Source organism: Chiloscyllium plagiosum, chromosome 26, assembly GCF_004010195.1.
Source record: "Chiloscyllium plagiosum isolate BGI_BamShark_2017 chromosome 26, ASM401019v2, whole genome shotgun sequence".
NCBI classification, from domain to species: Eukaryota; Metazoa; Chordata; class Chondrichthyes; order Orectolobiformes; family Hemiscylliidae; genus Chiloscyllium; species Chiloscyllium plagiosum.
The window spans coordinates 8052177-8079506 of record NC_057735.1 but is presented as its reverse complement, the minus strand read 5'-3'; the positions used below and the strand labels follow the sequence as shown (position 1 = coordinate 8079506).

General features: G+C 39.5%; 1 protein-coding gene across 7 annotated transcripts; it reads right to left on the bottom strand.

Annotated features, from left to right (window-relative positions):
- Positions 1-27330, bottom strand: zc3h11a (zinc finger CCCH-type containing 11A). 7 transcript variants are annotated; one of them, XM_043716418.1, is made up of 19 exons: positions 27233-27322; positions 23773-23987; positions 22768-22967; positions 22079-22198; positions 21537-21660; positions 18959-19174; positions 16758-16868; positions 16408-16488; positions 15739-15861; positions 14536-14640; positions 13885-13980; positions 12928-12993; positions 11707-12039; positions 10010-10222; positions 7954-8048; positions 6225-6534; positions 4396-4568; positions 3768-3841; positions 1-2997 (listed from the first exon to the last, which is right to left on the bottom strand). In XM_043716418.1, the coding sequence occupies exons 3-19, from the start codon at positions 22819-22821 to the stop codon at positions 2742-2744; spliced, it is 2550 nt and encodes an 849-aa protein (XP_043572353.1). In that variant the 5' UTR covers positions 22822-22967; positions 23773-23987; positions 27233-27322; the 3' UTR covers positions 1-2741. The 7 variants fall into 7 exon arrangements, with proteins under 7 accessions (XP_043572353.1, XP_043572352.1, XP_043572354.1 ...); XM_043716417.1 differs by having other exon boundaries at positions 23773-24227; positions 27233-27315; XM_043716419.1 differs by having other exon boundaries at positions 23773-23827; positions 27233-27307.

Genomic DNA, 27330 nt, shown 5'->3' with positions numbered 1-27330 from the left:
TTTGAACAATATAGTCCTTTTATTACAAAGAAAAGGTCATATATTCAGTGTGTGCACAATCATAAATAAAATCACCCAGTAGCATGGATGTATGTCTGAACAATAAAAAGAAAAGTACACAAGTCAAAGGGCACAAATACAGAAATATTAGAAAAACAAGACCATCTGCTTTAAATCCTAAAACACACAAATTCTATTAGTCAACCTAAATGCAGACCATAATTGAACAAAAAGATTTTACAATGTTTCATAAAGAAAGCTAGCATTGCCTCTGCAGAATATTGACAGGCTGCTTTGAAGAAGCACCTCTAGTATTTTTACAGGATAGCAAGTCCTCTGGAACATGAAGTTGCATTTGTATAAGCATACAGTTCAGAGTAAAATGCAATGTGTAGGGTTTACAATTGTTTTAAAAACATTTGTTTTCTCATCAGCCAGTTGGGCGGGAGTGGAGTCCATCAATTTAAAGATACAAGTAAACTGGCAAATGAAAAAAAACACAAGTAGTGACCTCCATGATCACAACCAATTTATTTATTTCTCGTAGTTTCAGCAGCTAAAAAGTCTACTTTGACACTAAACAACCAGTTCCTGGATTTTAATACTGCAGCTCCAGCACTTTCATTCTGTTTTTTTTCTTACCAGCGCTGATTTCTACAGTGCAGTTCCTGCTGCTTTTCAAAGAGTTTCAGAATTATTTCTGGAGCACAGAAATCAGAGTTGCAGTGTTTTGGATGCATATTTATAATTTACTGCTTTGATTGGTGGTAGATTGGAGGTTTGGTTGGGCAAGGAGTGGCAGAAATCAAACTACTTTGCAGTGCAGAAAGCAAATAGTTTAAATTAAGGCACTACAAATTTATCAGACTTGGAGTGAACCAATTTGTCTTCCTCCATCTCTGTCAACAAAGATCCACACAAGATGGGTATGCTTCAACAACAACAGGCCTTTACCAACGATCTAATTGACTCTGCTCCTTGCAAAGCTTTTCGATGTTTATAAGCATCCTGTTGGAGCAGATTTTCTTCAGTTCTTTCAGCCCAACACATAGCGAGCAGAAAATCAAAAGCTTAGCTGTAACCCCAGTACAATATCAACAATTGGCATATAGCAGGCTTCACAGATAAACAATACTAACTTTTGCACATGAAGGCTGCATATTAAGGAGTGTTTAGGGTATTTATCTTTCAACATTGGCTAGACTTTGGCTGTTTTCAGGAAAACAAAATATAGTGGTTTAGCTTCTTGGACACCATTGGATTATTTACTGTTAGCTTTACTCCATCCTTGAGAAATCTCTGGTCATGTCTTCAAATGTGTTCAAGTTACAGATGCTGAATCTTCCAACTTTACACACCAAATAGAACACCCCAATGAGTCTAATCCTCTTCAATGCTCAGCCTAGCAACTGAAGTGGCAGCAAATGTATTTGATTTTTTTGTTAGAGACTATGCCACCTTCCCAAACCAAAACACTGATTGTATTCAGAAGATTATACCTCAAGTTAATACCAGTATCATCTCAACATCTTCTGTTCGCTGGCTATTACTTTAAGAAAACTTCAGAGTAACCACACTTTCTTAGACTTGCTGTTATACTATAGTCATAATGTGAACACGACAAATTATACAAAGGCAAGTAGCTATATATGTCCGTGGACAGAGATCAGAATGGTCTGCAAATACCAAGTATTCTCTGCAGATACCCATACATTCAGATCAGAGCCTCCTCCAACTTGACCAAAGCATATGGTGTGGTACAAGCGAATTTGCGACAATAATGATAGATTAACAATGGGTTGCAAACTGTTGGCAGAGGGAAAAAAAATACATTAAGAGATAAACACCATTTTTTTTTGCAAAAGTGACAAATTAACCACCCAAATATAAACCAGAACCCTCTGGGAACTAAAAACATGTTTCTCAAACTGTTAATATAACTTCATAATAGTCCCAGTAACATTCAAGAACTGCAGACAAGACAGGTTATAACAATATTCTGGACACAGACTTAAGCTTATCCCATTTTAAAATATGCTTAGAAGTCCTGAAATCCTAATTTCTCTCATAATGTGATTTAATGTGATTAAATGCTAAATTTGTAATCATTTTTCTGAAGCATACACCATCAGGATTCAATTATAAGTCCATGTGTACAATCTAAAAGTTTTTATTTAAAAAAAATATAAACCAGGCTGCTCCAAATACTTTCACTTTGCTTTAGATTAGGTATAGCTCCACATATAAATGAAATACCCAGTGAATTAGCCTTAAGTGTCCTCATTTCTGAAGTCAGGTGAGGTTAGGAAAGGCCAAGGTACCAAGCCCACGGGGGGGTTATCATTACAAAAGAAAGAACACACACAACTATTAGTGCTGAACTGTCAAGATACGGGCAAGGCTCTTTCAAGCAATGCTGACTGAAAAATATTGCCAGCTGCTAATAAGCTTCATCACTGGGTTTTCTTCAAACGGTGTAAGTCTGGATGCATTTTTTTTTTGGGGGGGGGGGGGTCATAAGTTCGTAATGAATCAATGAATTAAATTGGTCATAAAACCAGCATGTGCATAAAACAGATCTGGTTTCTATCTGTACACGGTATGTAGTCATAACTTTGTTTACAGCTTTATAAATTACACAGCCCCTTGGCATACAAAATGTAGTTCCACTGTTAATGTCTTGTTTATTCCAGAGGCAGAGTTGAATCTGTTTGAGTGGGTCCAAACAAAGTTTAAGTTTTTTAACTGTCAATCATCTCCGATAGTTCAAGTAACAAATCATCCTCATCCTTTCCAGGGTCCAGATCAATTTCTGCTTCAAGTTTATCATCTGAGAATTCTTTCATCAGCTCTTCAAAATCATCCTCACTTGTGGCAGACTTAGATGCAGTAGAGCTCAACCTCCGAGCTTTAGCAGGCACTTGGGGAGGTGAAAAACTTTTTATCTCTGACTGTGAGATGCTTGTCGACTTGCCCTGTCCAGCAAGATCAATGTTCCTGGAAATAAAAAGGAACAAAGTCAGCTTTCCAGAGAATTTGTTTTTGGCAATCACTTCAAGTTCACCATTTTCCTCGCTCTTCAATTTTTTCAAAACTAGAACTATTAACGTTAACCTGCAATAATCATTTGGTGCCAGACAACTACTGCAGGAGTGTGGTTAATTGTGCCACCTCCACACCCATGCAGAATTCGATCAATTACGCAGTACAACATGTTTCCACTTCCTCAGATACCCATTACTCCTGTCCGATTTTGATGGTAAGCATTAAGAAGCAAACTAACTATGATAACATTCTGATGAATCCGTGCCACATCTCCTCCAGGGCCACGATATCCTTTTTCAGACTCCGTAATGAGAACTGTGGCAGAGTTTGACCAAGGCTCTGTATGAGGGAGGTACTGCTTCCTTTTTATTTCAGACCTTACAGATAAGCTTTCTCTGTATGCTAGTTTTGAGTTCTGTGGCTTGACATACATTTCCCAGCCTCCCCCGTTTCTAGTTTCTTGTTATTACGACAGTGTTCAGATTTGTCTTTATTGTATTCAAAATAGATGTTCTTTTCTCCACGTGCTGAACTCAACATGCCAGGTTTGACCACTCATTAAACCTAAATCCTGTTGTTACTTCCTGTTCCGATCCACAGGATTACACAACCTGGCAATGACCCTGTAATGGCCCGCATTCAGAAGACTGCCTTTTTTTTTGGTCTTAGGCAAATTGCTTCTTTTAAACACTGAGGGCAAGATGAAGAAACTGACATCTCACCTTTCTTTGGACTTTTCTGGCACCTGTGAAGTCAGGGAGGTTACCTCTTCTGCCTGTTCTGGCAATGCTGTGGGCTGAAGACAGAAAACTTTAAAAATTACAGAAGTATGTCTTGAATATTCTCTTCAGAAGATGCTTGTTATGCTTCTGTGTCAAAGAAAGCTGATGGCAAGTTACTGTACAAGAAATTAACGAACACAACATACAGATCATACAAAAGGAAAAACGACCAACTTTTTTTTTATGAAGGATCTCTACAGGTGTATCAGATGTAGAGTATCCTGGAATTCAAAATTACATTCAAGGGGACTAAGTACAATTGGTGTATTTAGAAAATATACCAGTAAAGTTCCTGCAAGGCCTCCATTTGCCACAACATAAGGCAGAGCAGTTAACCAGATGTTACTATTTTGCACCTAAAACAAAACATCTCAAATCCAGAAAAGATTCTCTTGACTTTAAGAGCTGTAGAGAGGTTTGTCTTTGTGTTTGTTTTAAATAGGAAAGAAAAGGTTTTCCAATTGTTCAGTTAATTAGAATCATTCCTTAGCCCACCCACAGATCATAAAAATGATCTGAAATGTAGGTTGAATCATTTATTAGGGATATTAGCAGGTGAGATTCTTACTGCAATAGTAGAGCCTGCTGGAGGCTGCCTTGTCAGATCAGTAGCTCCAGTATTCAGTGGTTTAACTGCCATAATACTGGAAGGATGGCTGTCAGGCGATTTGCGTTTTGGGTTAGGTCTCACAGGACAGGAATTCTTCACAAATGATGGTTTCACATTTAATTTGGGTTTCACTAAAAAAAAAAGGCAAAAGATTAGAGTCATTTGTCAGAAAATACATTACTGTAACCCAACAAAAATTAGACATTAGAAACAAAATGTAACATTCTACAACCCTATATTCTTTTTAACAGTCCTTAAAAATATATTTAAAAATCCAATCTCCAGCTCCCAGCACAGCAAGAAGCGAGGTTAGCCTCCTGAGTCCAAGCTTCTATCTAGTGTTATGAAACATATTATCCAAAATATCAAGTTTCTAACATGAATAGCTAAACATATTATTTTGGAAATAACACCATAAAGCAGAAGACATAAAGCAACAATGTTTGCATTTGGAAAGAACATGTTGCTGGGATGGAGATGCCAAGTCTGCAACACTTTCTGGGATCACATGAGTCAGTTTGTAGGTTAAAGATGATAACTGGAGTGCAGAAAGTCTGTGATAACTTGTATCAAACACAGTCTGTGCTGGCGCTCTTTGCGAATTGAAAACCTGCTGGAAAAGCTCATCGGTATAAGTGACATTTAAGTACTGAGGTACCTCGATTATCTGGATTTTGATTAAACGAATGAAATACTCTCCGCCCGTGTCCTTTGGATAATCGAGGTTACTCTGTATAAACCACGCCCTCTCCAAAACAAAAGAGAGAGATTTCTGAACTTTTGTGTTTCTGGTTAGCTTACTCCAGATACTGATTACCAGATCCCCCAGATTTTCAGGTAACCAAGAGCGAGAGCGAGAGCGCGTGAGAAGAAACACAGAGAGAGAGAGACAGACAGACAGACAGAGGAGACAGAGAGAAGAAAAACTAAAGATGCAGGATTCAAGGGAAAACAAGCAAATTTAGTTAAAAAAAAAAAGGGGGAAGCAACATAGCAAAGCAGAGATCTTGGTGAAGTGAAAAGATTACATTCTTAAGAGATGGAAAAACTAAATTTCTTAATACAGAAACGCAGCACAAAGTTAGAGTAATGGATAGCTAGCTCACAGATAGGCGTAACTTCAATGAGACAGTTCAAAAGCTTTACTGTTGGTTTATGTTGTTGGCTACTATGCAAAAACATCATGGAAAGTCTTTATCTACTCATCAGTTACCCATTAGCAACTGAGCAGACAATAAATGGCATAGATACACTAATAGTCTAGAGTTAGGACAGACTTTTCAAACTCGGGGCAGACTCAGAAGCTCACTGATTAAGAACATGCCTTTGTCTCACAAAGAAACATATGCATCAGAATTAACCATAGTTCAAATGCCCATAAATATCAGCCAGAGGAAAGGGCTGTCAGGTCTGAGCAACATAACCTAGAGACAGTGCAACTGAGTGGAAGAAACACTCCAGAAGTGAAACACAGGCCAATGCTCCGACTCAACTTTGTGTTGAACCTCCATCAATGCTATGACACAGAAACATGTAATTACTTGTGCATGGTATTGCAATTAGTATTGATCTACTATGATCTTATGGAGGTAAGGGAGAAAAGGAAAACATAACATTTTACAGCATGCTAAAATTTAAGCAATCAAAATTGAATATTTATTAATATGATAACAATCAGTATTCTTCCTCACTAACTGGAAAAGCATTGGAGATACAGGTCAAAAAATGCAGCAGCAAACAAACAATAATCAGATGTAAACGAAAGTACAAATTCAAGAGACTAATACCTTTCAGAGCACGTGGTGGTTCTGCCACTTCAGGTCTGGCAGTAGTCAGCTTCCCATCTGTCATAACAACTGGTTGTTCAGTTCCAAGTTGATTGTTTGTTCTCGGTTCTGAAGCGGCAGACTGACTATTCTGGTCACCAGCCTGGATGTCACAGCCCATTTTATTTGTGGCTGCTTCTTCTCCTGGCAAAGTTTGATTTGGCGGTTTCTCAATTTCCTGCAGCTGCCGAAGGCGTTTTTCCTTCAGTATTTCCTCAAAACTTTTAACTTGCACCTTCTGCAACCTTAGGCTTTCTTTTCCATTTGCAGACTGCAACAAATTTGACAGAATTACATGCAATATATCAGACTGAATCAGACAAGCTGTTCAAAGTATCCACGCAACATTAATTTATGCGCTATTTGAGCCTTTTTCGATGTTTCCCTCATTTAAAATCTACCGCTACGAAGATGAAAACTGGAGGACATGGTGAAAGTGGTTTAAAAACAAATGCAAGGAGAAGTTTTTTCTCAATAACGGAAATTAAGAATGCCAAAATCTCTTCTCCAGAATGCGGCAGTGGACGAGTGCTCAGAATCCCTATCAAGTGAAAAGGGGTAATTTGGCCCGTCGGGTTTGCACTGACCCTCTGAAGAGGGACCCTGATCCAGAGTCTTGGCTGAGTTAGATAGATTTTTGACGAAGGAGGAAGTTGAAGGGGCGGGGAGAGAAAGGAGAAAGAAAAGAGAAGGAAGTGGGGGGTGGGGGGGCTGAGAGGGAAGTGGAGCTGAGACAACAGCCACATCAACTATGAACTTACTGAATGCTAAGGATAGACGTGAAGGTCCAAATGACTGCTTCATACTCCTAAGCCCTACATACTTATTCACACTCTCCCTCTCTCTCAAACTCAGCTTCCTCCTATGTTATTCACTTCATCTAATCCCTGAAATACCAAAAAGTTTGGGTAAGGAAGTTGCTTCTGAATTCACTATTAGATTTGTTGATAACTATCTTAAAAATGTCATTATTTATATTCTTCCTCGTGAGGAAGCCTTGTCTCTATTCACTATCAAAACCTATCAGTTTGTCAGCCTGCATTTTTGTACCCCTCAAAATAAAAAGATCCAGGCTATCAATCCTGCAGTATGCACCTTGATAAATCCTCTCACCACCCTCTCCAGTCACTCTACATCCTGTCTTATAATGTGGCAACCAGAAGTGCTCAGTAATCTTCAGTGTGATCAAACCAAGGCTCGATATAGTTTAACTCCCTAGCTTTTCAATTTTATTCCTCTGGAAATAAACCAGAGAGTTTGTCCATTGGTACTTCTTGTTCCCTTTGCTCTACTACCACACTTAAAGATTCTTATTTCCCAAGTAATATACAGTCTCTATTTTTCTTATCAAACACTGAAAAAGCGTTGAAATTCATGTCAACTACGTTCAAGGTTACTCCTCAATCTGTGCTAAGGCTCTTTCTCTCTCTCATAAACAAACACACAAAATATTAATTTGCAGATTGCTTTAGATTTTGCTTACAATATTTTTTCCAGGATTTATGTCCAGTCTAAAAGGACAAGTGCAGACTATCTTGTATGCAAAGAGTTTTTGAGCGTATTAACAGGCTATTGCAAAATCAAAACAGTGCCAAACAGAAAAACGCCACAGTTTTCACTTCAATTGCTGAGATGACAAACGATCTTTAAAGTCTATAGGATCCTTAATGTCCTCATATACTGTACTGACCTTATTAAGTTCCCTTGTGTCTCCTTGGGCGGTAGCAGCATCCACTGATTGTACATCCATCGGTTCAACATCAGCCTTTTCTGGCTGGACAGCCTCTGCACAAAAGATTGCACAATGTTCTAAATTATGTACTTCACATAGATAGATAGAAAATAACAGTTTAATTAAAAAGACAGGTGTCAAATTAACTGGCCTATATTTTCTTTTATGCCTCCCTCCCTTCTTGGTTAGAGGGGATACATTTTACTTTCTAGTCTGATGGAAACTTTCCTGAACTCAGGAATTTTGGAAAATCATTAACGTACCCACTCCCTCATAAGCCTTTAGGATGAAGTCTACCCGGACATGGGGGCTTTTCAGCCCAGAAGTCCATCAGTACCACTTACCCTGTGTTTACAATTTTGCTAAGTCTCTCTCTCACTCTTCCACTTCCTGATATACAGCTATTAAAGTCATAGAGGTACAGCGCAGAGACAGACCCTTTGGTGCAACTCATCCACGCCAACCAGATATCCACATCTACTCCAGTCCCGTGTACCAGAACTTGGTCCATACCCAGATACACACACACACACAAAACCTATGCCCTCCAGTTCTGGACTCCCCACCCCAGGGAAAAGACCTTGTCTATTTATCCTATCCATGCCCCTCATGACTTTATAAACTTCTATAAGGTCACCCCTCAGCCTCCGATGCTCCAGGGAAAACAGCCCCAGCCTATTCAGCCTCTCCCTATAGCTCAAATTCTCTAACCCTGGCAACATCCCTGGCAATCCTTTCTGAATCCTTTCATGTTTCACAACATCCCTGACAGGAAATGCAAACAATATTTCAAAAGTAGCCTATACAATGTTCTGTACAGCTGCAACACGACCTCCCAACTCCTGTACTCAATGTTCTGACTCTTTAAAATAATATGAATTAACTTTGAGTCATTCATTGATCCTGTCACATTACACAATGCTAAGTCTAATACAGCCTGTTGCAGAACATGCTGCTCTAAGAAACTAGCTTAATAGAATCCTTTGAACTCCTCATCCATACTCTTACTTCTAATGCGATCTTTCCAGGTTTTATACAGATTGAAGTCACCCATGATTATTACTGTTCCTTTACCACAAGCACTCAATATTTTATATATACTTTGTCCCTCATTGTGGCTACTGTCAGGAGGTCTGCAGCTCACTCCCAATAGTGACTCAATTCCCCTTTTTCCATCCAAAAACTTTCCACACCATGGTCTTGTGAACCAAGGCCATCTTTCACTGCCACACTCTTATGAAGGTGTAGAGGTACTGTACCTTTAAGAGAGTTGAAAAGCTAGCAAGGACAAAGCACAGAGAGTCTGGAACAAGGTAACAATGTAACACTTAGTCAAAACCAGTAGTACAGCTGTGTTGCTATGGAACACAAAAATCAAATTCAAATTCAGCCAGCCAATTTAAGTTATGCCCCAAGATACCAGAATCCAATCAAATTTCAAATTAGTATTTTGATAATATTAAAATCAATGAAACAATCTGATGTTTTGTGGTATAAAACCGGACATTTTGAACAGCTCGAGGGAGAACTGCCAAGCCACCAACAAGCACAGACTGCCAGAACAATTCTCTGAAAGGTACCTGTCTGTAAGAAGTTTGCACAGCAGAACATTGAAAAGACAGAGGAAAATCTGAGGAAGATACAAAGAGAAGATTTGACAGGTGACTGGTTTTGAAAGTTGAATTTTTAAAAATATCTTATTCGGGATTTTTAAAAATCGGATAGTATTGTAGATGGGAGGTAAAAGATAGGTTTAAGAGAAAGGAGTTGTAAATAGTTGTTGGTTTTAATAGTCTCTGTTGGACTTAAAGAATAAAAATTGTTAATTTTTACTTTAGTGACCTCTGGGATGGCTTTTTGCCTCTAGAAATTTTAACAGAGGACAGCACGGGGTGAATCTTTCCTGTGTGACTGGTTTAAATTACCAGAGGGGTTTAACCCATGTTGTAACAACACCGATGATTAACAGTATTACATCTCCACCTTGATCTAGCCTCATTAAATCACAGCACACCTATAGGTTTGGTGATTCGCAGCAGTCTCTTGCGGGTAGGTGGAGTCTCATTCCTTGGCTTCTCACTCTCCTGAGATGTTGCGAGACTCTCTTGGTTCCCATGTCTTCGCAGTGCCTTCTCACGTCGTATCTCTTCAAGAGTTTTAACTCTTATTTGTTCCAGCGGCTTTGGCTTAGTTACAGCTTCATCAGGGGCTACCTTCTGACCTTTTCCTGCAGGACACCACATAGATTAAAAAAAGGAGTGAACAAGGAACTTTCAATGAAGTAACAAGTCCTAAGTAAAAGCTTTCAGGTGAAGCGGTACTGCAAATTAAAAGAAACATTTTTTTTTAAAAAAAGCAAACAAGAAAATAAAAACATCCAAAGAACATTTGAACATACCTGAAGTACAATACCTATTGGTGATGTGGGAATTTGCTTTGCATTTGACTGGCTAGCATTCCCTACATTAGAACAATGCCTACACTTCATAAAGTGCTTTGAGATCTTATGGTCATAAAAAGCACTAGGTAAATGCAAGTCTTGTTTTTCTTTCTAAGCTCTGTGCTGTTTTCCCTGGAACATCAGAGGCTGAGGGGTGACCTTACAAAGGTTTACAAAATTATAAGGAGCATGGATAGGATAAATAGACAAAGTCGTTTCCATGGGGTCGGGGAGTCCAGAACTAGAATGCATAGATTTAGGGTGAGAGGGGAAAGATATGAAAGAGACCCAAGGGGCAACTTTTTCACGCCAAGGGTGGTATGTATATGGAATGAGCTGCCAGAGGAAGTGGTGGAGGCTGGTACAATTGCAATATTTAAAAGGCATTTGGATGGGTATATGAATAGGAAGGGTTTGGAGGGATATGGGCCGGGTGCTGGCAGGTGGAACTTGATTGGGTTTGGATATCTGGTCGGCGTGGATGGGTTGGACCGAAGGGTCTGTTTCCATGCTGTACATCTCTATAACCATACACATATGCAGGTATGATATGTTTGACAAAGTTCTACAATTATATTTATAAGCCAATTTATTCCACCAGAAAACATCCAACATCTATTTATACAGCGTTGTTCATTCAAAAGGAGTTTTGCAGCAGCATTATCAAACAGATAATTTATTACTGAGCCACACAATGCGATAATAGGGCAGTTGATCAAAAGCTTGGTCAAAGAGATAGATTTTGAGAAATGCCTTACAGGAGGCGATTACAGAAGGAATCCCAGGGACTTTGATAGCCAAAGGGACAGCCAAACAAGCAGCATTAAAACTGGAGGCCAAAAGGTGAGTATTTAAAGAATATTAACAGCTTAGAGGTCTGGACAGCTAGAGGAAATGACAGTGAAAAAGGGAGGGGCAAGGCTATTAAGGGATGTGAAAAAGGACAAATTCAATGCATATTTGTGATTTAAAGTTAATCTTGGCGGGCAACATGAACAGTGTGGCTTGGCTGCAAACAGTTGCTTAGGAGAGGAATGTGATAGGTGTGTAAGAAACGGAGTTTGTGATAGGGATCAAAAGGCAATTGTTTTGGCCTTCCAATAATTTTGATATGCAGTAGACACAGGCTGCTTGGTAGAGCTCTCATTTCATCTGGGGTAACAAGGGAAAAAAAACAACTTGTGCTAATGAATACATAGACAGCTGTCAAGCTAAACTATTATGTTGTGTTCTTTTTAAAATAACAGGCCACAAAAAGGGACACCACTCACCCTTTCCTTTTCCAAGTCCAGGATTTTGTTCCTTTCTTGGAGTGGCTTCAGGGTGCTTTTTGGATAGATTGTTCTTTCCAGTTTCCTCTGGAAGCTGCCCCTGCTTCTTCAGTAGAGACTCCGAAGCCGTTTTTACTCGTACTGTCCTAATAATTTGAGATGCTTCCTCCAGGAAACTAGAGGCCTGGGTAGATTTATTAAGACCTGCAACACCAACTATAAAGTCTCCATTGCCATCAACAAGGTCCCTCTTTGCAGCCTTTTCCTTGCGAATCTCATCCAAGGTTTTCACTCTTATTTCTCCAGAGCCTTCCGTTTTAGTAACAGGTTTTTCTGTAAAGTGAAATGAATTTTGTTACTTGGTAGAATGCAAATTGAAAGCTGATTTGCGGACAACAGACAAGAACAAGTAGTCAATAGAAGTGCAATATCATGCCAAAGTCCTGTATGTTTCTATAATTGTCATATGTATATCATTTGCTACCCAAGATCTGTAATGCTGCATGGCAAAGAAAAAGAAATGTTTCTGGGATGAGCAGAGTATAACAAGTCACTGCACCCGGCCAACAAAACAAGGTTATGGATTGGGATGAAGAGACGCTCAACAAGTAAATAACAAGGTCATTTGATAATATTTTGGCCATCCTCCCAATGCAAGTCTTAAACATTCATTGTTTCTTGATATAGATACAGAAAGAAAAATAAGAGTACAGTATATTGGTCCTTTGAGGGACAGAAGCAAGTGTGCCAGCTCTTATTTGTGTTCACTGGTTTGAACAGACTAACTGAAAAATGCAGAGGTTTGACCAGACTTGAAATGACCCAGCTAAATTGTTTCAGTGAAATGGAGAAGAACCTGAGGGATAGATATAAAGCTCTGTGGTTGGCACAATCGCTTTTGGAATGGGTCACGGTGCAAGCATGATCCACTGAAGTATTGGATTGCAAGCGATGTTTCTGAATACAAAATTCACATTTCACAACTGAAGCCACAGGGTAAGGTGTGAAAATAAAAAAAAAGCTGTCTGCTAAATACATACAGATTAATAAGCGAGGAGCAGTTGAGGAACCCAAGACTACAACACAGCCTGTCATCTAGGGATAAGAAACAAGTGTTGGAAATATAAAAGTGCCCAATTGCTGAAGATAGATTCAGGTCAGGGGAAATAAACACTTGTCATTCCAGACTACAAGAAGTAGCTTTTCAATCTTTCCACTTACCATTTTCTGCTGTGGTAATATCTGCAGGCAGACCAAGCCTCTCTCTTATGGACCTGGGATTTTGAACTGAAACAAAGAAAGAAACACAGATCTCTGAGTGACTGTAGAGCACTGGGAATCATTCATCTCAATATTTAGAAGATATAACACTGAATTTTGTGATGACTATGCAGCAATAGAGCACTGAGTAGGCAAATATAGTCAAGGCTACGGATGTTTATTACAGAAAATGGAAAATAAATTCTAGGTCAAATCACTAAGCCACCCTTATGTACCTTTCAGTGAATAGGGCAAAGCTGAGAATTAAAGATAACCTGAATTCTGAACTTTATGCAGAAGGTTGGGGGCCGATGTGCAAAATAAAACAGAAATGGGACAAAGTAAAAAGTGTATATATGGCACTAACTGATTTTCTACAGCACTGCCACTATGCTGACACGGGTGAGAGTGAATGGAAGGCAAAAAATAAACCTGCTACTTGGCAGTCCCGTTCAAACATAACAACAGTCTTTGAATTGGTTCCTACAGGTGTCTTCCCTTCATACACTAATGCACTTTGGGTCACCTTTTCCACTTTAGGTTGATGCGTTCCACAAATGCTCGAATGGGATTTGCCAACTTCGATCAGGAGTCAGCATGGCATATTTAGTGCACAAATTGTCTAATAAATGCAAGCCTTCCAAAGCGAGATATACTAGTCATCATTTTTGGTAGTCTGAAGAACTGCTTCTGACTGACTCAGAAAAATTAGCAAGCATCAAGGTTTGCTGACTCCTGAAACCCCACAGTTCGATTACTGAGCTTGTCACAGATCGGAGAGAAGACTTTCTTCTGTTGCTAGACATGCCACCTTGAACTGTGGATTACCAAAGGTATTCCATATTCCTATTCATCAAAATAGCTTCAGTGTCACACCGCAGCTGAGCAAATTCTAATTTGCACCAGTGTTTTCTATACCTTTCTGTGCCACTTCTTCAGAGCCATCCTCAGCCAGTATCTTCCTTTTGCCAAGTCTCTCAGAGAGGTTGCGCTTTAAAGTTGTTTCAATCTCAGCTTCAAAAATTAAAATGGAAACCTTATTTAAAATGCCATTTTTACAAAGTATGTAATTAGTAAAACGATAGTCAAGAAAAGACTCTTTTGCTTCACTACAAATAGCATGGGATATAACAACTAGATTAATGTTTTCATTTGCAATCTCCAGATACATAGGATGGTTGGAGAAAAGCTTATAGATTTAGAGGGAGGGAGTGTAAAAAATTAATCTTGGTCAAAATTGATTTGGAGTTACAACATCTCAGTAGACCAAGTCAACTCAATGTCTCTAAAACATAAGAATTAAAAATGTCAAGAACACAAGTAATTAACACTGTTACATAGCAATTGTGATGAACATCCAGAGGTCAAATTATATTGGTGTGTGTAAACTTGCTGCACATAAGTTGTCTGTCACATCTCCTAAGTCACAACAGTGACAATATTCCACAAATATTTGGTTGTGAAAAGTGCTGTATAAAACATGAGTCCCTTTTTCAGAGAAAGGGAGATCTTTTGAAATGTTCAACCACATAGCTAATGTTAGCAACTGGAGCATGGAGCAAAAGATACCTTTGACTGGCAACTCTTCAGGGGTTTCCTTTGGCATCACTTTCTTTTTGCCAAGTCTTTCGGCAAGACTGCGTTTAAAAGGCAATTCACCTTCGTTAATGGCTACTGGAGGAGAAAATAAAATGAAAATAGATATCCTCTTTGGCAAATGGTGAGCAATCCAACCCGATTTTAGGTATTCTATCAAAGAACAAATTATGCCAGGTTTTGCACTTTACATCTGACACCTTCCTGACAAAGATGCTGGAAATCTGAAACAACAGAAGTTGCTGGAGAAACTCAGCTGGGCTGGCAGCATCTGTGGAGAGAAAACAGAGCCAACTCTTCAGGTCCAGCAACCCTTCTTTAGACTGTATTCTGATGAAGGATTATTGGACCCACAAATGTTGACTGTTTTTCCAGCACTTTCCTTAACAAGGAAAATTATCTTTAATTCATATCATCTCACTATTTGTTTAGTTCCTCATTATATGACCATTATATAATACATACGGGAACAGGGGTCCAAAGCACTGTATACAAACATGTATATGGCTGCATAATTTAGTGTAGAACAAGACTCAGCAAATTTTGACAGAGCACATGCTCGGAATGACACGGTGCAATTTCATTCTTAATCCCCTTACCAGAGAAATCACCAATTGTCAAACTAGTTTCTGGAGTATCTTTAGTCTTTAGGACTTGCAGGTCCTTCACTGACTGAGTGACAAAAGTACTCTGCCAACTCCCAAAGGTTTGGTGAAGAACTTTAAGTGTACATTTTAACACAGAAATAATTTATTTGGCTCATAGCCCCGCAACTGTCTTCATGCGTTTAACCAAGTCCCTGTTAAAAGCTTTCTTTGAATCCACTGCCTTCTGACTTTTAAAAAATACTCCCAAGAATAACTGTACTCAAACCTTCATTGTGACCACACTTCCAATCTCTTTAATACACTATTGATTAAAATGGTAATCACAAGTTGGATATTATTTTAAATATCAGCTCTAAACAAACAAACTCTAAGATTAAATAATTAAACGTTGTTTATAAAGTTGTTGTTTATAAAGACTCAACTAGGAATGCCCATTGTTCAAAGCAATTAGACAATGACAAATATTAATGTAATCAATGAAGTACTGTTACAGCCTAACGTCTCTTCCATTTTCTAAGTTCTATGAATTGTCACGAAATACTACCCTGCCTTGACTTAAAACACTCACATTTCTTTGGAGATACAGTTACTTTTCGGAAAACTGTTCTGACATTTTCCTTTTCAATGACTAGGTTTTCACGATTCGGCTCCACCTTTTGAGTCTGTGTTGCCAGATCTGTTGGAAGCTCATCTATGATAAGAAAATAGAACAAAGTTTACGTTCTCCACACAGACCACCCTTCAAAACAATAAATACTACCATCACCAAACCTTCCCAGAACACATACACAACATAGAATCCAAGAAACTAGGAGCAGAAGTAGACCATTCAGCCCTTCGAGCCTGCCCTGCTGTATAATATGACCATGGCTCATCAAATAAATCAGACAGCAAGCATGTGGGCGGCACGGTGGCACAGTGGTTAGCACTGCTGCCTCACAGCGCCAGAGACCCGGGTTCAGTTCCCGCCTCAGGCGACTGACTGTGTGGAGTTTGCACGTTCTCCCCGTGTCTGCGTGGGTTTCCTCCGGGTGCTCCGGTTTCCTCCCACAGTTCCAAAAGATGTGCAGGTCAGGTGAATTGGCCATGCTAAATTGCCCGTAGTGTTAGGTAAGGGGTAAATGTAGGGGTATGGGTGGGTTTCGCTTCGGCGGGGCGGTGTGGACTTGTTGGGCCGAAGGGCCTGTTTCCACACTGTAATGTAATCTAATCTAATCTAATCTAATCTAAAACTTACCCATTTTCTTCACTTTCTCCTTCATGAATTTCTTCTGTCTAATCTGCTCCAAGGTTTTTATACCAAAATCCAAAGTGCAATCTAGTGATAGAAAACAAGATCTTTACTAGCTCAACAAAGTGAATCAGCATCCATTGGAAAAAAAACTAGTTTGGTCAGGACAGACTGTAGAGAGCAACACCGGAACAATAGATATTTTCTCATTCCCTTCTGGAAGCATCTGTCTCCCTTTAATTTCATCCACATGACATCCACTTGAACTGTAGTAACAAGCTTGTAAATAGATACTAGGACTGTAACCTCAAATACTAATTCCAGCAGGCCCACATTTCTAGTTAGTTCTGGATTACCTTTCTTAACAGGGACAGCCTGTCTCTTGGCAGAAGTAATGCGGATGCCGTTCTGTTCTTCTGCAGTAGGAGGCTGAGTGTTTTTATTTTCCTCTCCTTCAGAAAATTGATCTGCAATGAGAATGGAAATATTAGTGACTAACCCTAAAGTACCCCAGCCTTTCCTTTAAAAAAAAAGTAAAATGAAATATATGTTTGTCTCTTTACAAGCCACCATACTAGAGCATTGGTAACCACAGGAGGGGTAGTAGAGCTTAAAACGTTTTCTGATGACCCTAGTTTCATTATCCCCTGAACTTGAGGGCATGGATTAGACCCAATTGGAATCTCAGGCTGTTGCAACTGGTTTACAGGTAACTGTGGCAGTTCTCAAATAAAGGCAATGGTCATCCAATACACTTGTAACTATACAAGGTAAAGTTGTCATAGTCCTACCAGATCATAGGACTACTCTCTCATTAAATGACTGGCAGTGCTTTAACCAGAGGGTCACCATGCCTCAGGCAAGGGGAGAGGCCGAGAAGTAGAATCTTTCATGTTAACTGTTCGCCGAGCTGGGAATTTGTGTTGCAGACGTTTCGTCCCCTGTCTAGGTGACATCCTCAGTGCTTGGGAGCTTCCTGTGAAGCGCTTCTGTGATCTTTCCTCTGGCATTTGTAGTGGTTTGATCACAGAGGAAGGAAAGATCACAGAAGCGCTTCACAGGAGGCTCCCAAGCACTGAGGATGTCACCTAGACAGGGGACGAAACGTCTGCAACACCAATTCCCAGCTCGGTAAACAGAACCACAACAACGAGCACCCGAGCTACAAATCTTCTCACAAACCTTTCATGTTAACCTCAGCAAGTGAAGGAATTAAGCCCACGCTGCTGGCATCAACTCTATCATAAACCAGCTGTTCAGCCAACTGAGTCTATACAAAATCTCTGACTGACTAAAGACCCATTAACCAATGGTGGCCATCTTTACCATCATATTAAAGTAGCAACACAGTGATCTATAAAACAGGGTTGTTACAGTGGTAAATTGGTTAAACATGCAAAAAAAGTAACATTTGAGAAACCTGCACATAAAGTGAATACAGTTACAAACGCGAAACTAAAAAAAAAAGACAGAACCTGACAACATGAAACACAGCAGCTCATGCCTAACACACTACTACCAATTTTAAAGCACAACCATTTCAAACATTTGAAGATCTCAATGCAGGCAATGGAGAAACTTAAACACTACTAGCCAGTTATCGAGGTTCCAGAAAACTACTGAACGAAGTACAGAGGAATCTCGATTATCCGATAAACAAGGGCGGGGAGTATTTCATTTGGTTAATCGAATTCCGGATAATTGAATACCAGTTAACAGTTTAGCCAAGTATCAGGACCTCGTGATCTTGCTGGATAATCGAGGTTCCTCTGTAACTACAAAATCAATTTGGTTTGAAGATAAACAAAAAGAAAAAAAAATGGTCCTATACATTAGTGACATTATGTTTTAGATGAGAGGAAGAATCAACCCCAAACTCTCATTTATAATTTTTTGCCTCAATGATTCTAAAGAGACTTTGGTTGCAGATGAGTTATTATCCTAATTGGTGATCTGAGTCCCACATCTGAATTAAACTTTATGAATAAACAAATGGAAACGAAAACGATGGCAAGTATTCTGCTGACAACTGATAATATCCCAATTAGATTTTACATCTCTTTACACTCTGGATGTGTGAAAGTCTGAAACTGACCAGATAAGTCACAAGCAGCAAATGAATAAACTGAAGGTTCGAGGGTGGAGAACACACCAGCTAGACTTTTTTTTAAAAATGGGCTTACTGGCTGAAATGAGGGAGCCTTACAAATGAGGGAGATGGAAGTACAGAATTCATTTATAATTAAATAACAACATTAGATCCTGTTCGGATACTCAATTCCTAAATCCAGCGAGACTTCAAATTATCTTGAAGGGAGGAACTGAACTCCTGAAGACACTTTTACTTCTAGTGTTAATTAAAGGCATGCCAGATAACTTCCTGACTTAATATGGACTATGACACAAGACTGGTAGAGTTTATAAATACTGCAAAAGAAAGTTTACATACATGGAACTCTGAAACAGTACCTTCAAATCAAAAATGGGAAAGAGAGGGAATAAACTGTCAAAAAGGAGGAAGAAACAGGCACATTACAAGAATATAAAACTCACTCACCGTCATCATCTTCATCGTCATCTGCAGCGTTGATAACCACCGGAGGGTGAGTGGGGCTTGGAACATTTTCTGATGCCTCTAGTTTCATTACTCCCCGAACTTGAGGGGATGGATTAGATTGAATTGGAATCTTGGGCTGTTGCAGCTGGTTTACAGGTAACTGTGGTAATATGGGCTCATCAGCTGCCTCAGACACCTCCTGCTTGGTTTGGACACCTAAGAACAGGAGTGAAGAAATCACTGTGAGCACTAGAATTGAGATTAAATATTAAACACTAAAATCACAAGAAATTCACCTGTTGGAAAAATCTGCAGTCAGTCGATAACTGGCAATGATGCATTTTGGAGAATCACAGCAGCAAACATACAGCAAAATATACACATTATACAGAATTTTAAGGGGGAAGATAATATTAACATTGCTAAAAACATGAAATGACTTGTAAACAAACAATGTTAAAAAAAGGATAAATAGGAAGGAAGGTTAGCTGTGCAGGAAGGGATCCTGCTGGTATACAATACAAAGTTACAGAAGATAGTTAAAAAGATTCCACATCAAAAGGCTATTGCACAAAACAGGAGTAAAGGGATAACATACCAGCAGCAATACAAGATTGCATACTGTTTTCAGCCAGACAACCAAAAGAAGTGTCTTTTTCTAGAATGGCAAGTTGCAACAAGTAAGAGTCTTGTACGGGATCTCAACTTTTACTATTTACGTCAATAATTCAGATAAGCTAAGTAAATGTATAGTGGCTAAATTTGCAATTGATACAAAGGCAGGTGCGAAAGTAGGTTTTGAAACCTGTTGATCTAGGCGAATGGCAAAAAAAAAATGGCAGATCAGGTATAATGGGATCAAATGTGAAGTAGTTCATTTTGGCAGGAAGAATAAGTGTATTATTTAACTGTAAATAACTATAGAACCCTAAGGTGCAGAGGGATCTAGGTGTTCTAGGGCACAAAACATACCAAGTTAGTAAGCAGGTACAACAAGTGATAGAGGTGGCTAAAGGAATGCTCTCCTTTGGAGTAGAATTGAACAAGAAAAAAGCAAAGCTTTTATGCTTTGCTTTTCAAGACCACATCTTGAATAGCTTTGATCTTATTTAAAAGGAAGGATGTAAATGCAATGAAGTGGTTAAAAGGAGGTTCACTACATTCATAACTGGAATAGAGATGTACAGCATGGAAACAGACCCTTCGGTCCAACCCGACAATGCCGACCAGATATCCCAACCCCATCTAGTCCCACCTGCCAGCACCCAGCCCATATCCCTCCAAACTATGAAGACAGACGATGATTTGGGCTTGATTTCAATAGAGTTGAGAAAACAGAGGGATGATTTATTTGAAATTTATAAGCTTCTGAATGGTCCTGACAAAGTGGGTGTTGAAAGGATATTTACTCTTATAGCTAGTAGACACTTTTGAAATTTGGGCTTGCTCTTCCAGGACATAAGTGTTGATTTTTTCTTTCAGAATGCTGAGTCTTTGGAACTCTGTGCCTCAGGAGAGATGGGATCATTGAATACTCTTTAATAATTAGATTAGATTACTTACAGAGTGGGAACAGGCCTTTCGGCCCAACAAGTCCACACAGACCCGCCGAAGCGCAACCCACCCAGACCCATTTTCCCTACATTTACCTCTGCACCTAACACTATGGGCAATTTAGCATGGCCAATTCACCTAACCTGCACATTTTTTGGACTGTGGGAGGAAACCGGAGCACCCAGAGGAAACCCACGCAGACACGGGGAGAACGTGCAAACTCCACACAGTCAGTCGCCTGAGGCGGGAATTGAACCTGGGTCTCTGGCGCTGTGAGGCAGCAGTGATGAGGGCAACAGAATCAAAAGGATATTTTGGTAGAGGAGGATATGAGCCTTGATCTTACAGAACAGCAGAGCAGACTTAAAGGGCCAAACAGCCATTTCTGCTCAGAATTCATATGATGCAAGATTTTGAATACCAAAATGAAAAATTTTAGTTCTATCACAATTGGTTTGTTGCCACCCATTGTTCTGAACTCCCCAAAACTAAAACAGCTTTATAATTGCTGCTATTGAGTGAACAGATTCACAGAAATACAATTGTAAAGAAAAAAAAAGGTAAAATTCCTTTCTTAAAAAAACATTCACAGGATATGGCCATTGCTGGTAATGACAGCATTTATCGCCCATTCCTCAATGCTCAGACAGCAGTTGTAAGGCAACCATATTCCTATGGGTGTGGATCACATGCAGGCCAGACCAGATAAGGATGTCAGACGAGCTGTTAAATAATATGGAAGCTGTATAATGACAGCTCATTAGATCAAATTTGAAAGGAAACCAAAAATGTGGCACAAATTATTCCAGATATCAACTTCGCTCCCCCCTCAGGCATCATCCATACCACTGAACAAAATGGAAGCGCTTCCTAGTTTGCATAACTCAAGAGTTTCGTATTACCACGTGTAATGTAGCAGAATTGGGTAATAATGAAGAAACATTTATAAAGAATGTGACTGCCAGAAAAAAGGCCAGACTACTAATCTCAAGGTATACGCCAGCAATGTATAGACTGCTCAGACCTTTCGTAGCAGGGAAGAAGACTCCTTCAACGAAGCGAGGCATGCTGTGGCGGAAAGCACAGTTCAACTTCGTACACCCTGTGGGCTGCTTCTCCCAGTAGCATGGAATCTCACTCCGCCGTTTCTAAAAGGAAAATTAAACAAGATGGCACATGACAATTTAGTAGCAATATCACACATATTCATCTCATTACAAATCACAATCTGACAATAGTCAGAATGAAGCGCTTTTGCCCAAAACGTCGATTTTCCTGCTCCTCGGATGCTGCCTGACCTGCTGTGCTTTTCCAGCACCATTCTAATCTAGACTCTGGTTTCCAATATTTGCAGTCCTTGTTTTTACCTAATAGTCTAAACAGCACAACTCAAGGGCGCAGCTTCAGAGAAGCGAGAAAACTACAAACACCATAAATATTAAGTGAACACAAAAGATTGCAAACATTGGGTGCACATTTGGAAAATATGATCTGAAGCATCTTTCTATACATACTCGAAACCTGGAAGCTACATGTACTTATAGAGAAGCTTGATTGACAACCTACATCAATCTCCATGTGACGAAATTTGCAGACCTGGCGAAAACAACGCCCTTCCTGCCATAAGGTACAAATGGTCTCACTGCCAAGGGCTGCTTCACAGTGCCGAAAAAGACAGTTGTCGCCCTGTCAAGCAAACATAATATACATGAGAGAGCCTGCTCTTCATCTCATTAACAAACACAACCTTAGTTAATATATCCCCCGCCACTGAATTAGAGATACACCACAAGGATAGGTTACCATCAGTAGTTTCTTAATAGCACTCAAGTGCTGAGAGGAACGATATTCTCAAAAGATTATTGTTGTGTGTATTAACAAAAATAAGTAAAATATATTTTTGTTAAATGCCTATTTAAACAAAATTGCATTTTGGGAAAGCTAATTTCCAGACATTTTAGAATTTGTTAAAAATATTCTACATTATTGGCATCCAATGCTTAGTTGATAAGTGTGCAAGTTTGCTGAGAGTGTAAGTTCAGTGCTTACTTTATCTAGTGGTATACACTAACTATTTACTAGTTTGACTATTTATCCTACTAGTCAATTAGAAGGTTGCTAGTTGAGAATGATATTAAAAAATACTAGAAGAGTTAACCTCACTAAAGGACAATTATTTTAGCTATGTTCTGGTCGACTTCATTTAGAACTGCCTACCAACTTTGCAATAACTCAATCAAATGCAGCATTCTAACCTTGGCACATGTAGAATAGAAGTAAAAGTAGCAATCATCTCCTTGATGAGTCATGGCTGGATTATAACAGCTCCTTCCAAACAAACCAAAGATTTCAATGTTACTTTGTCCACACTCCTATCTGTTCAGTTGCAATGCAAGATAATCTGTTCGGCGCGACGATAAGATGCTAATCTTCTGGAACGTTCTTCACCTTTTATCTAAACCAAAAGAAAAACACGATTGCAAAGTGAGTGATTTACACAAGAGGGTAACATGCTGTAGTTACAATATAAAGTTTAAATTTCATTAACTTCTATGAAATACAAAAGGCTTCACCCATTAGAGACAACCAACATGGCAGTTTTCATCTATTTCATTCTAATTCACTGTAACGCAATTGATGAACTAGGGACACTGTTTCTAAAGAACGAACTTTTAAAGCATGTATTGGTTACAAAGCAATTCCAGTCCCATTAATTTCAATCGTGCTGCTACGATGCAACTTTCCTAGAACACGGGATTGCATGAGAACAGAACTACCACATTATAGCAGAACCGACTGTACACAAAATAACTTCAACTCAAGTGGTGGTTTACAATGAAGGACTTCATATTAGCAATATGCTACTAATCTATGATGTTTTGCTGAATAAATTAGGAAGGCAAAGTAAAGAAAATTGTACTAACCATGCCTTAATATCAAAGGACACAGTCAATATGTAGTCTACAGATATTTTACAGGCAGCATTTCAAATGCAATGGTGAAATGCCTCAAAAGTAATGAATATATTAGCTTCAAGGACCAAGTGAATTGGTCTCAATCCCCGACCAAATCAATACTGCATTGGCTTTATGTACATCAGCTCTTGGGCCAGATAATGTGAAAACTAATAATAAAACGGTTAATACAAGGAGGGTGTCTTTTAATCCATGCTTGCATGAATACTAAAGCCAGTACACACTTACTGCAAACTAATACTACAGTAGCAGAGGTAAGTTATTGGAAAGTAACAGTACATGTACCTTTGAATAGTCAGCAATATGGTTGGTTTTCTTCAGATATCCAGTCAACGTGATCCTGCAGGCCAACCAACACTCAATCCATCAGTTATAAATGGATCAGCATCACCTCCATCTTCACACACTGCACAGAAATATTTGGGATCTGCATGCACAAAGTGCCTGAGAAATACTCTACTTGAAGGTGTTAGCATGAGTCCATCTTCTTCTCTGTTGAACTGCAGGAAGCCAGGGATTAAAAAATCAACTCCTCCGATAAAAGTTCATAACCATGCAGCCAGGCATCGGCTACATTTACAGCGGATGGGAAACATCCTATTTTTTTTCTATAATCTTCCACGAGATTCCGCAGCCTTGGTTGGCCTTGGATTATGGATTTGTTTTGTGGTGAAAATGGCTAATTTAATTAATTTAAAAAACACACGGGGTCCAATTCTGCTTCTCCAGGACAGCTGCACCTATTGAAGAAAAGCACAAACAACCTCCCCAAACTTGTAAGCAGCATTCCCTGCATGCTTTGATACTCAGACCTCTGTCAACAAAAACACATTTTCACTGGAGTATCCCCATTTGCAAAAAGACTTAACACACCCTGCAGTGGGGTTATTCTCTGCTCCTGTCTGAACAACTCCTCAGAATGTGATCAAAGATTGGTAAGCTCAAGCAGTGCCAAATGATGCAAGTGAATCAAAATAGACACTGCAAATATCCTGCCAGGATTCAGTACCTGCAGGAAGAATATTTTGGAGAAATTAGATTTTACAGGAGTGTACCCAGAGAGGACTTTTCATAACACCCACCATAGCCAACAGCATGCAGAAGTCAGACTTGTGTGAGAAGTCACTGCAGCTTTTTCATCAAGTGAAGGCACTACAGATTTCTGTGCAAAGCACCATTTTGGCAGGAAACTGAGTACTTGAAGCACAACTCATCCACTTGATAACAGGATGAAATATTCTTCCAAGTGACCATAGCTCATGATCAACATATCACTAGACAGAGAAACACATTATGTGCAAAAGGAGATACTGCAGCTTTAAAATCAGAATGGTTCAATACTTTCAATGTGAATGCCTAGAGTTATCTGCAACCAGTTAGCTTTCAAACAACAAAATTACAACTAAAAATTAGTAGTAGCTAACACTGCATTCAGAAGGAGCACCTCGTCCATACTGGGATTCAAATTCAGATGAACTGAATCTAAAAGAGAAGGATTCAGTTAGGTTGTGTCAAATAAGAATACATGGGGAAATAAAAATTCTGCAGTTATACCCATTGAAGAGAACAAATGGAAATTTAAAAACTTCCAAATGCAAAACAAAGTTACATTTTCACTCAGGAACTGATTAATTTAAAATGGGATTTGAATGCTGATCACTCAACAACCACCAGGGTACAAAAATGACAGGTCTCTTAACACTGACACAAAAACAACAAAATGAAGCGTTGCATTTTCACAGCACTTCACTATACTGATACATCTCAGGAGTGGTTGCACAATGCATTACCTGGAGAAGGGGGTGGGGTGGGGTTTTTGAATTCTGGGGATAACTGCAAATGTTGAAGTCAGTGGGCTTGGTCTCCATCTGAATACAAGATATTTACAAAAGATGCAACAATCGGGTTAATTACTTGATGTTCTGAAAATAGACCATGCTTGTGGTAGGGTTCCCAGATGTATAGCTCCATCAGAGCTTCACCTAGCTCGACTACCAGCTCAAGAGCTGGGCAGGAGCATAGAGAACAAAAATACACCAATTTGAGCAGAATGCCCACATGGGGAATGTTATGCATAAGAGACATAATGCTGCTCTACATACTGGTATCTGCATTCATCTGTTACTCATTGCGCTTTACTTAAGTAAGATACCAAAAAAGTGGTTTAAGCCTGTACAAACACATGCTTAAGCTTTTGTTAAAATGCACCTGTTTTATGGTTTGCAGAGTCCCCACAGACAAAGGTGTATTAATAGTGGGACAACATAGAAAAGGACATTTAATCACAAATAGAGGCTAGTGTTGCCCTGCTTTCTGCAGACAATCATGCAAAATTTAAACATAGCCTGGGGAAGAGCACAAACTTAGTAAAACGCAATGAGAAAGATGCCTTCCCCCAGTGCCAATTACATATTCTCTGCACTTGTAAAACCATGTCATCTCATCCAGGTCATTCTATAGTGACAACCTAAAGGAAAGCCATACGTTTGCTCAGTCAAAAACTGAGTTTTCATTAAAAAAGAAATCAATGGGAACTTACATCAAAAGAATGCTTTGTTTAAGGACTGCTCTTCACAGAAGGAAATTAAGTTAACAATCAGAAGAGGTCTTAAAACAAAACAATGCTACAATATACAAAAATGACACAGATTTTATGGCATAGCAAGCAACTCTACTTAATTTAGCCAACGAACCACCCATAATCATTACTGTCCTATCCATGACTTTTAAATCATATTCCATTTACATTTACCCAACAGGTAAATTATGATGCACTCATCGCATATCACCTACCATGCAATTTACAAGGCAGGATTGCAAAAAAAAATTTCAAGAGGAACCAACTTAAGCATGGGACAAAAAAGGAAAAATATCAAGTCAACCCAAGTTGAAGGGCAAATAGCCAAAAATGTTTTTAAAAAGTTCAGCACACACTGAAGCTGAGCATAACCATGTTTTTTTTAGAACCAGGAACACCAGGCCAACTTCCTTCAGCCTGATCGATCTATCTCACCCCTCAGAAAAGGGCAGATTGGATTTCACAAACTCATATTTAGCCAACAATGTCAGTACCTTTACAAGGGAAGTTAGGTTACCCCAGTGGCAAAGTCCAAAGGCATGGGTACCTCACACTGGTTATCAAGAAAGAAGAGCCCAACAAAAAGATCAGCTGAGGGTTTAAAACTTTAAATGCCATGAGCAACACACACACGAAAAAAGACAGCCAGCAGCACTTAGGCTTTACAAACATAAAATGGGAGATAGCAAATGGAGTTAGGATTAATACCCAAGAAGGGCAATGGTGTTGCCACGTCAAATCCGAGTGAAGGTAGACCTTCAGGAAGTCCACCCCAGGCTGATTACTGACATATGCCAGAGAACTAAAAATCAAAAAAGGTTCATTCAAAATCTCCCACCCACACAAAAAAAAATCAAAAAAGGTGCTCGGATGCAAACATTATAAAATCAATTAAACTTGGAGATGCTGGGGAGGGGAAAAAAACACAAGGTTAGAGATCCACTGGTCGAATCTCACCCGTACTTCCTGCAGTACACCGGCCTCTTTGTCTCAGCCGGCTACTGCGCCCGGGAACCCTCTCAATCGAGTTCGAGGCTTCTCTCCGACCCCCTCGCGGCCTACCCGCTCCTTCGATCCGCTCGATCTAAAGTCATTCAAAACCCGACTTTGCGCCACCTACGCTCATCCCTCACTGACTTAGCGATGTAATAACGGTAAAACCAGTACCAAGAGCGGGTCTGGGACCGGCAATCCGCGGCTATAATCGAACCCCCCCCGTCGACCAAACGCCGCGGTGCCGCTATCGCCGCCTGCCTCTGGAGCGC

Bases quoted from the DNA above. Each gene is read 5' to 3' on its own strand.
- zc3h11a (XM_043716416.1), bottom strand. From the start codon at position 22,821: ATGACTCATCAAGGAGATGATTGCTACTTTTACTTCTATTCTACATGT. The intron at 21,661-22,078 runs GTAGGTTGTCAA...TTTTCCTTTTAG, and splicing joins TTCGTCACATGGAGATTGAT to AAACGGCGGAGTGAGATTCC. The intron at 12,994-13,884 runs GTATAGAAAACA...TCTTTGTTTCAG, and splicing joins TGAAGAAGTGGCACAGAAAG to TTCAAAATCCCAGGTCCATA.